At 27.3% G+C, this 11,618-nt stretch overlaps 1 protein-coding gene across 1 annotated transcript; it reads left to right on the top strand.

The window, feature by feature from the left end:
- The first annotated feature begins 2,271 nt into the window (after positions 1-2,271).
- On the top strand, positions 2,272-10,976 carry LOC129980560 (procathepsin L-like). The gene is made up of 9 exons (XM_056090913.1): positions 2,272-2,419; positions 3,832-3,928; positions 5,528-5,677; positions 6,490-6,642; positions 7,065-7,188; positions 8,406-8,506; positions 9,435-9,595; positions 10,078-10,188; positions 10,734-10,976. The coding sequence occupies exons 2-9, from the start codon at positions 3,839-3,841 to the stop codon at positions 10,831-10,833; spliced, it is 990 nt and encodes a 329-aa protein (XP_055946888.1). The 5' UTR covers positions 2,272-2,419; positions 3,832-3,838; the 3' UTR covers positions 10,834-10,976.
- Positions 10,977-11,618: the final 642 nt, after the last annotated feature.

Genomic DNA, 11,618 nt, shown 5'->3' on the forward strand with positions numbered 1-11,618 from the left:
GGATATTAATACGATATATGCATTAAGGACATTTATGCTGCGAAGTTTAAATTTGCCTTCCAAAAGGAAAAAATGACTTCTTCTTTCTGAATGATTATATTCAAAAGCATAAAAATCATGATTTCCCCCTTCTTAATTTTTTTTATATAGAACGCAACAGAAGACTTTTTTAAAGTTCTATATCGTTTTTTATTCAAATTCAGCTGTCTCAGCTTTTTTTACTCTCTCGCATACGAGATATAACGGAGGGATATTGTTATAATATTAAAAAAAAGTCGAACTCGAGATTTTGATGAACATCCACGCTTCAGGTTGTGTCTACCTATCTGTCTATGAGACAAAAGCTCGAAAACACGTTAAACTAAAAAGACCGAAATTTGGAACGTGGAATTTATACCAAATTCGTAGAGTGGTAATTTTTTTCTTCAATCTTTTTTAGAAAATAAACTTGCAATAAGCCTTTTTCTCAGACTGTCGTAGTAAAATTAAATACAAATGTTTAGCATTAAAATTGTAAATCCAGATCACATTTTGAACTATCAAACTAAACTAAATCCGTCAAATTTGGAAGAAAAAAAAATGAAACAAACTAAATCCATCAAACAATGAACCGCCTGTCTGTGTGTACTTCTGCAAGCATTTAAACGCGATAACACGGACAAAAGAAAAATCCGGAATGAATTAAATAAATGGAATTTATTATGTGATCTTGTAACTAAAATTATAGTTTGGTTGACATTTTTGCTTCAATCAATTGAAAAAAAAAAGTGACCAAAATTTATATTCGACTTTTTTTTTCTGTACTACAAAGCTCAGAAATGTCATATGGGAGATTTCTAAAATATAAGTATTGTTTGCTTACTCAGTAAATATTCATACAGAGTTCTCATACCATTCACGGTTTTGTCCGTGGTCCACAGTTTCATGCAGAGGGGGAGAATAATAACACTTTCATTAGAGAGTGGGTGACAAAGTTTCAAGGGGACCACTACCGATGATTTTTATAATATGTTTTAAGCATTTCTCGATTGTACTCCCTAATTTGAATGCTGATGTACTATAGTGAGATTGATTACATTAACAAGTTCCACAAGCAATAAGAAGGTAGTCAGAACTGGAGAAAATTGAAGACTGCATTCGAGATAAAACATCCGATTATAACCTTCACAATTCGAATAGTCGTGAAAAGAGAATAACTTTAAAATAGATTTAAATCATTTGGTGCGAGGATTTGAAATTTATTAGTGGCAACCATATAATTACAACCGACAAGATTGTAATACGTTTAGTCTTTAGATGCAATCACCTGCTTTGTGCTGTTTCTAGCAATGCAGAAGTTACAGAATTCTTAAAGCAATTCAGGTTGTATTAACGACTCGGACGGAACTATTATCGCTTTACGAATCACTTAGTAAGGAAGGCAATGAATGAATTTTCCCCTTTTAAGAATACTTGGCAATTGTGTTTGGAATCAAGTCATGATCACAGTGGCTTAAATCAGATGACTATGGAAAATAATAGAGAAACTCCTAGATTCTAAGCATAAAAAATTCAAACATAATTTGCGGCAAAACTGTTCCAGAGGTGCCATAAGGTGCTTTGAACCATTGGCGGAATTTGTTCAACTTCAAACTTCCTAAGGCCTTCTCATCGTTGAAAATGAGTTACAGAGAACACTTAGGATGAAGTATGGATATTTTAAACTAATAATATTGTTTTATCTATCACAATAACTTGGTTAATATTAATAATTTCTTGTCATTTTAAATTAAAATATGATGATAGTAGCAAAAAGTTTAAGCATAATTAAATTTTAAGATAATTAGTGGGAATGATAATTTTCTTGGCAGATAATGATCAATGAGATTAATAGATTGATATATATTATGTCATATGCATGCGATGCCTAATTGACTGGTACGAAAATTATTTGTTATTTCAGTTTAAAGTGGTAGGCTACTTTAAAATTTTTTCTAATATTTCATGTAACATTTTTTTTTGAATTAAAATTATTTTTAATTGTTATCTAGCATACTAAATAAATCTACTGTTTCAAAGCAGATAAGCAAATAAGTAAGAAAAATGTGACATTAGTTTAGATATTTGAAAAAATAAGTGTCGGTTGATTCTGATTATCTGAAATCAAGAGGATTCTTTTGTTCTCTTTTATCTCTTTTTTTAGTAACTTATGCAAGATTAACAACCATGAAAGTGAGTGTGTGAAACCATGTGACTCATTCATAAAAATTTGTTTTCGTGACAAACTGGTGATTTATTGATATACGTTAATATCAGATGACTTTTCAGACTTGATAATCGGAAATCTAAACCCTTTATAAACCGAATTCCATGTACATACATCACCATCCAGTTTTGGAAAGATTTTCTGTTTGCAGTTTGATCTAGTATTCCTTGATTGGTAAGAATTTTTGATGTGCATTGTTCTTTTTTTTTCATTTTTTAACGATTTTCATATTAATTCTTCCCATTGTGCTTATAAAATTTATTTTGATGAGAGGTTTATTTTAGATGTAAGTAATACAATGCAGTTTTTAATTTTTTCTTCAAAGCATGAAATTAATTTTGAGAGTTTAATTTTGAACCAAAGAAATATTGATGAATGACATATTAACCCTTCACGTAATTTATAGCCTTTGATGTGTCTATTAAAATACAGTAATTTTTATTTAATTATTATCCCTTTTAACATGATATTTACAGACTGAAGCAAAATAGGCTACCAATTGGGAGATATAAATATCGCTCAAAATATTCTACAGAGCAGTCACTTAGATATAGAGCTCTCGAATTGACATAGTTCTTTTGCTTTAAGCTCATTAAGAAGGATTTTTTCAAAATTTTAATTTGACTTTTAATAAAAAATCATTTTAAATTTTAATGCTTTACCTTAATTAATTCGGTGAATAGAAAATCATAAAAACTATTCTTACGGCATTTTAAAATTAAAAAAATTAGGTTTTAAATTATATATAATTTATTTAAAATACAATTTTTTCTTTAGTTTTAGTAAATTTTAAAAATTATTTTTAATGACGGTTTATAAAAATATTTTTTAATTTGATTTTGCATATTTTAACGATATATAGAAGAAATTTTATGCTCTCTCTATCATTGCTGCTATTAAGATTAAATTTTTAAATAACAATAATTGATCGAATGTACATATTAGCATGCTACGATTTTTAAACTAGAGATTAGATTTTGCTTTAATTTTTTATAATTAGCTCAATACAAAATTATCTGCTTGTCCTGCTTGTTCTGATGTTGCAATTCCTATCAATAGAATATAAAATAAAAATCATCAAAATATGTTTAAACTCTTTACTTCCATATAGAGATTAAAAAATAAGAGTTGTATATTTTATAAAAAAACATTCAAACTAAGTTATAGATTTACATTCTTCGTATGTTTGTGTTATTATGTTTTTAAGAATTTACTGTTTGTGATTTAACAATAAATTCATTAAATGTAACCAGTATTAAAACTGTTTTATTTATAGTAGTAATTTTATTTTAGATGTTAATATTTCGAAGCAAGACAAGATAAAGCACGACTAAATATATCACTGAGCTAACTGTTTGTTTATAAAAATAGACATTTTTTTATAACATTTGAACACTTAATAATCTTAATTGCTAACTGAATTTATCTCGAGTTAAATGTACTTATTTAAAATATATGTTAGAACATTTTTTTTTAAAAAAAATCTAATGATCTACAAAAGAAAAACAGATAAGATAAATAATGCTTCAACATTTTTTTTTTCAAAACATATAAATTCACCTTTGTTAATATGATTTACTTACCAGGTGAATCATGAAGTACCTGTTCGCTCTTTTTGCTGTTGCTGCAGCCAGGCATTCACTGTTTGACCCAGAACTGAATGAACACTGGGAAAACTTCAAGGTAAGCCTTTTCATGATGTTTCTTTAATATTTGAAAAGCAAATTTAATAAAAATATTTTTAAGTAAAGCTTATAAGTGTATTTAATAATATATTAAAAATTAGTTTTTTTTTTGCTCTTTAGTCTTTAATTTATAGATTATTATTATGATTATTAAGAATCTAGAATTCATTTCTTTATCAAAATCAAAAGATCAGTTAACTAATACTTAAGTCGGAGAAAAGTAAGTACTACCATCAATATGATACAAATATATAAAATTTCAAAACTATGGTACCTTTTGAAATAAGGGAAAAATCGATCTCAAAATTTATTACTATAACTTTGGAAAAATTCTGATTAAAAAAATGTACAAAGATTTTGTAAGGTTGACAAATATAAAACAAATGCTATATTTATTTTAATAAAACTCATCCTAAGGCTTGCTATAGCTATATTTCCTAGCTCAAGAATTTGCCATCAAGTCCACCAGCAATAAGATTTAAATTCTGTGATCATCTTAGAATTCTTTCATAAACATGTATAGATAATATATTGTTAATATTCATAAAAATGTTTAGAAAAATCGGAACTTTCTAGATGAAATAATACATTATTAAAAACTCGGATTTATTCAATTAAAAAATATGATTTGTATATAAATATGAGATAATTTAAATCATTAACTACAAACTATAAATGTGGATGTTATTGATCTATAGATTACTTATAAGTTATTAAATATTTTTATTTATAAGTTGTTTATTGTTCTCCCTTTAAAAATGGAAGATAGTAAACATATTTTGTGCCAAAGGAATGCCGTGCCATTTTCTTTTAACCCTAAACGTTTTTTTTAAAAATTATTTTTGTATATTTTGTTATTGAACTGAAGACAGCATTTCAAATTTAAATCGGAAATCTCGATAAATAAAAATTATCAATTAGATAAAATATCAATTATTCTTGATTCAAACTTTTGACTGTATATATAACAAATATGTAACATAATAATAAATGTAACAAAAATATTCTTATAAAAATGTCCGTTAGAATTTGAATTACATTCCTTTTTTAAAATAAATTGTTAAATTCGTGGAATTAATTTCAAATTGTAAAACAGACCTTTTGGTGATTTTAAGAATAATAAATAAATAAAATCTATTAAAATTGGTAAAAAAGTTAATTACTATATAGTAAATAATATGAAAAATACTTTTCATATTCATTGCTCATGTAGCAGACATTCTATTTAATAAAATAAATTTGTTTACGAATTATAACAATTCCGTCCAAAGAAACGTATAGATAAGCCAAGGTTTCTAGTTTATTCTTTTTCTCAAACAATATTCATTGTTTCTTATTTTCGGTGTATACATCATTATGAAATCCAGTTTACTCATTTCTACATTGTGGCCTTTTATGCTTTATTTATTTTTCAAAAATGACTCATTCGGTGATATTATATATTATTTACCTGAAATAGATTTTAATGTATATAGCATACCTTCAATTGCAAATAACAATAAAATGTTTTAGATTTGGACTATTCTTAAACTAATATTAAATGCCAGATAATTGTTAATTTAAATTTTCTAATAACAAATTTTTATTATCGTTGCAGAAAGTGTTTGGAAAAAACTACAATGAGAGAGAGGAAGTGACCAGGAGACAAATCTGGGAACGAAGGCTGGCCGACATTGTCCGCCACAACCTCCGCTACGATCTCGGACTTCACTCCTTCAGAAAAGGCATCAACGAATATTCTGATCTGGTAAGATTTTTGATAAATATAATTATTTTACATAGAAAGGAACTTTGATATAAGAAATTCTGAATATATCAGATACATTTTTCTGACCACAAATTGGTTTGTGCGTATCATCTTAGGGTTATAGAAACACACGTATTACATCTTTAACAAGAATTCTTCAATAATTGAGAATATGCTTGCAAATCATCTAAATGTAGAAGCAATTCCAAAATTTATAGACTATTGTTTTTAACTTTGTAATCACCAGTTTTCATCTTTTTTAAAGAGTTGGGAGATCATGAATTAAATAAAAAGTTAACTGTTATTTTAGGTGCAATAAATATAAATTATGCATTTTATATTTAAACAGTCTCTACGGGTGACAAAATAAATTTAGATAAGATTTCTATATTATTTTTGATTCTCTGTTATTATTTATGAAAATTATTTTTCTACCACAAATTTGACTTTAAGTAATCTAACTTCATTTTGTTTTGATCAGAATTTTTATACTTCTGAATTTGCATAATGGCTTCACTGCAATATAATTTCAATGAGGAATATTTTTATATTTAAGCATAAAAAGATGTTTTTTTGATTTAGTATTAAATTATATATATAAAATTTGAATTAACGGGAAACAGCCTTCTTTAAGGGAAGTAACAGCATCTACGTAATCGAGACAATTTTTGCTTTGGCATATAAAAAAAAACCTATTCATATTTTCAGGATATAATTCTGAACTTTCAAAATATTATTAAGTAGACAAAATATACTCTTTTTTTGTCTCTTAATATGATTCATAATAAGAAATTAATTCTTCACACTTTCAGGATCACGATGAATTTGTGAAAACCTTCAATGGCTACCGTCGTGAACCTGGTCACAAATCCAATGGAACCACCTGGGTGCCTATTTTCAATGCCTACATTCCTGATAAGGTGGACTGGAGGGACAAGGGATTGGTAACACCTGTTAAAAACCAAGTAAGTGAAACAAAGTTTTTTTTTTTTTTTTTGGCATGTAAAATTTACAAGCATTTTTTTTTTTTTTTTTGCTTTTGCCCGAGAAATATTTAACATATTTCTCAGAAGAATATGACTTATAAGTTTATCATTTCTTTAAATGATGAAGTACTGAATATTTTCATTTAATTGTCAAGAATTATTTAATGTAAAACATAAAACAAAAAATTACTCAAAATTTGCTGTTTACAAGAGAATATCTCATTACAGTATAGTGTGCAATTACATGTTACATGACATGTGCAACTGCCACGTAAATACGAATTCATGAGAATTCATTCCATTGATAACTTTCTTATCTTTCTATTTTCAGACTTAAGATATATTAAATGATGTAGAGATGATAAGACCTGAAATATAATGGTTTCTATTTCTATTCACAGCAACAATGCGGTTCCTGCTGGGCCTTCTCTACCACTGGTTCTCTGGAAGGTCAACACAAGAAGAAAACCGGCCAATTGGTTTCACTCAGTGAACAAAACCTGGTAGACTGTTCCGGACCAGAAGGTAAATAATATTTACCTAAATTTTTCAATAAACAAAAATTTACCTATATGTATTTCCTTTATTTTACACATTTTTACATATATATAATATTCAATAAAACAGAAAACTATGGTGGACAGCAATTTCCCTAAACAGGATGTAGCATATGTAATAAATTTTGGCGCTAGGTGATACTTATGCCCCCCGCCACTCACAGTAAGTGATTTTCAGATCACGTCAAGATCGTTTTGCATAAGGTGCCAACATTTCGCCAAGATGGTTGCATTATGGTTTCATTTGATGATGATTTATCTCTGCCAACTTTGATTGACCTTTTAAATTTTTTGATAATTTATCCTGGGAATCGTAAATATCAATAAGTGCCCAAATTTAGTATGATAAAGATTGAAATTATATCGCGTAAGGTAGGTTACAGAATGCCAGCTTGAGAATGAAAAGGTCATGGAGATAATCTGTATTCCTCCGATGACCACGTGCTTATATGGGTCTGGTTATCGTTGATTACACCATTGCGATCCAAGCATTCTGGCGATTATGTAGGTCGGCATTTGGAAAATGTTTTGCAGTACATATGATTATGATTCAAAATTACACTGGTAATTTCAAACAACGCTTATGTAATATCGATTTAACAAATCAACAAGCTCGAGGAATAAATTTTACAATTTTTGAAAAAGGATCCATTATTTCTTTTGCATTAATTTTAGAAATACGTTGCATAAGTAAATGAACAGAACCTGTATATAAATATATAATTAAAATTATGAAATAAATATTTAACATAAAAATAAATTTTTCTACCTGCAGCATAAATCTCAATTAAGTATAGTTTTTTTCGAACTAACGCTTTTCAGTATAATAATAAAATATCAATTTCTGCAAATTAAAACAATTTTGACTAATAAGCATTCAAACATAAAATAATAATATGAAATTAATAATTCATAATTTTGAATATTTTACACGTATAAATTTCTTAATTTAGAAAATACTAAATACTAAATTTATCTTAATTTAGAAAATACTAAAGAATTTATAAATTTTAAAATCTGTTCTTTCAAATAAAAAAAAGACTATGTATAATGAAAAAATATATTTTAACAAATTAAATGAAACAATACATATTATGAATTGTATTTTTTAAAAACTTAATTACGTTTAAGATTGTTGATAGAATGGAAGGTCATTAACACACAGCTGCGGCAATATTCTTCCAGGAAACCAGGGATGTGAAGGAGGTTTGATGGACCAGGCTTTCCAATACATCAAGGACAACAAGGGCATTGACACTGAAGACTCATATCCATACACAGCTGAAGTAAATATTATTTTTCTTCCAGATTTAGGTCCCCTATTTACAGTTTTTGTATAGTGATTTGGATATCAAAGATAAACTGAAAAAAAATCAGCTGAATTTAGATAGTTATCATAAATGTCTCAATTAATGATAAAATAAGATTTGATTTTTAATTTAAAATGTAATTATTTTAAAATATATGATAACTGTTGATTTCAATGATTTTGAGTGTCCAATAACAAAGAGTGTCTTATAAAGAATAGCCATTAGCTAAAGGGCATTTTGGGACATATAGGGAATAAGGCCTTTAGAAAGAAAGGAAATTTCATTGGGATTAACACAAAACTTAGCAGAAATCACATGGTCGCAAAATTGCTATTTTTTGAGGAAAAAATTAACCGAACTATTAGTTTATTTACATAACAACGATTAGTATCATGATAAATGATCATGTTACTTACAATATCATGTAACTACAGATTGTTAGTAAAATGATCTATCACAGTATTCTTGATTCCACTACATGTGACATATTCTAAATTATCATGGTTATCATTAAACATTAAATTAATTCTAATGTGTTCAAATTTTTCTTATTTAATTAATATGCAAGCAATTAACTTAATGGATTGTACAAATGAAATTTTGTGATTCGTTTCAGATTACATTGTGTTAATTGCTTAAAGGCGCGTTACAATATATAGCACTCAACGACCCCGATAATTATTTACATAACATATAAATTAATTTTAATATAATTTAATATATAAGATGCTAAATTATTAGAACGGCCACACAGAAATCTGAATGACCGCTATCTCAATAGCATGGATGTGGGAAAGTGACATTAAATATTAATACCGTAATCGGCATCATTAAACTCTTCTGTGGTTTCAAGTAAGTAAAATTTGTTAGTTTGAAATTGCGGTTAATAAACCGTTAATTGCAGGACGGAACTTGTCACTTCAAAAAATCTGCCGTCGGTGCAACTGTCACTGGCTATGTTGATATTCCAACCGGAGATGAAGAAGCTTTAAAGAAAGCAGTTGCCACTGTTGGACCCATTTCCGTTGCCATTGATGCCAGTCACGACAGTTTCCAAACCTACCAGTAAGTGATTATTCTTGCTACATTATTAAAAAATTATACAGTATCATTTATGACAGCTTTCCTGTGTAAAATTATGACACTGATTATTGAATAGTTAGAAATGTTTTCTTAAAAACTGGCAGTTATTAAAATTCTAACAAAGGGATCAAATACCTCTAACTTACCAGTAAACAATCATAACTACATTTATATAAATGTTTGTCTTTTATTTTTTTGGCATCAGTTTTCCCAATAAGCAATCCTTATAGTAAAATGAAATTTCAGTTTAAATTTCCTATAATATGACACAACTTGAATAAAATAGTAGAAAGTTTTCTGAAATCTTTCGCTTATTGAAATAGTACAAAATTTTCATCTCTTTTTTTATTATAAGTGATGGCTTAATAAGTATAAAATATTTTTTACATGGTTAATCACACGTGAGTTCTAAATGGTTTGCACAATTTGCTTTCAAAGAGTACACATATTTTCTTATTTTACAGGGATGGTGTCTATGACGAATCCGAATGCAGTTCTGACCAACTCGACCATGGTGTTCTGGTTGTAGGATATGGCACTGAAGACGGGTCTGATTATTGGTTGGTTAAGAACAGGTGAGATTATTCTAAATGGAAGCATCTAATGTAGTTAAATTAAAATTGATCAACATAAATTGGGTCTTTTGTATGAATTTTTATTTTTGCCTAGATCTATTCGAGCTACTTAAATACATTGTTAAAGAATTTTAAAAGAATTATGGCTAAGTAATGGGACTTTTTCGGAGCATATGGATTCCGAATGTCAAAATAAGGCATTTTAAATTACAATAAACTCGTAAAAAACTCACAAGAAACAGACTTATTTTAAAATAGTCATATTTTGTATCATTAGTAGCGAAACTTAACTCCTTTCAAGTAGTTTAAACGGATTTTCAAACATTATCAGTAAAAATTTTATTTGAAGAATTCTTTCGAATATGAATATTAAGATATTATTAGTTTTTTAAAAACAATCTAAGAAAATCTTTGTTTAAATTATTATATCTTCATTATGTAGTTAATTCCTGATTTATGCTATAAAAATTGATAAAACTTTTTGCATCAATTATTATTTGAACGCAAATTAATTTTTTTACTAAATGTATTAAATATTTTTTCAGCTGGGGAACCACCTGGGGCATCAAGGGATACATTAAGATGGCAAGGAACAAGAACAATCAGTGTGGTATTGCAACCCAAGCCAGCTATCCACTCGTTTAATGCATTAAAGAGAAGACCTGTGATTTTACGTTATATATTCAGGACATTTTCTTGTTATGTGTACAATTGAAATGAAAATTGTGCATACTTTTGTACATAATATTATTTTTGATAAAAGATTTTAATAAAAATTTTATTCATGATTTTTGGTTTTCTATTTGTTAAAAAACTGATTCGTATCATCAAAGGTTAACATTTGACGAAAGCTTATAAATCCATAATACATCTTTATTTCAGTTTGAGTAAATAGATATTTATTATGTGAGACATACAGAAAATTTATTTTGGCAGCTAAAAAATTTTACATTTACATGTAAATTACAGTAGTTTTGAAAGTGTTTTATAATCTGTATTCACAGCGTATGTGCTTGAATTATTTAGACAATAATACAAGCACAAACAATACAGTATAATTAATGCATCCTTAATTTATTTATAATTCGATTAAAACAAGTGTCTATATATTCTAGTTACTGTCCTATTAAAAATATCTAGAATATGATTGGCACAAATTAACTAATGAAAGTTATAGTAGAATATTTCATACGCATTAGTAAAGTGATTAAAAAATTTTAAAAAAATCTGTGATGCACTTAAGATTTAAATATATAAGAATTGTCAAAGAATGAAATTTCATTTCCTTGCAGTGATGTTCGTGAACACTAAAAAAAAAACTATTTACAAAATACGATTCGAAAGGAAAAATAATCCACTAACAGGAAAAAAAATGCGATTCCAAATATGAAATAACAATAATAATAATATTTAAAGAAACATTAGCAATA

Source organism: Argiope bruennichi, chromosome 8, assembly GCF_947563725.1.
Source record: "Argiope bruennichi chromosome 8, qqArgBrue1.1, whole genome shotgun sequence".
Taxonomy (NCBI): Eukaryota; Metazoa; Arthropoda; class Arachnida; order Araneae; family Araneidae; genus Argiope; species Argiope bruennichi.

What these genes read in the sequence shown, in the direction of transcription:
- LOC129980560 (XM_056090913.1), top strand. Translation starts at nt 3,839, where the DNA reads ATGAAGTACCTGTTCGCTCTTTTTGCTGTTGCTGCAGCCAGGCATTCA. An exon ending in TAACACCTGTTAAAAACCAA is followed by an intron (nt 6,643 to 7,064) that starts GTAAGTGAAACA and finishes TTCTATTCACAG; the next exon opens with CAACAATGCGGTTCCTGCTG. An exon ending in GACAGTTTCCAAACCTACCA is followed by an intron (nt 9,596 to 10,077) that starts GTAAGTGATTAT and finishes CTTATTTTACAG; the next exon opens with GGATGGTGTCTATGACGAAT.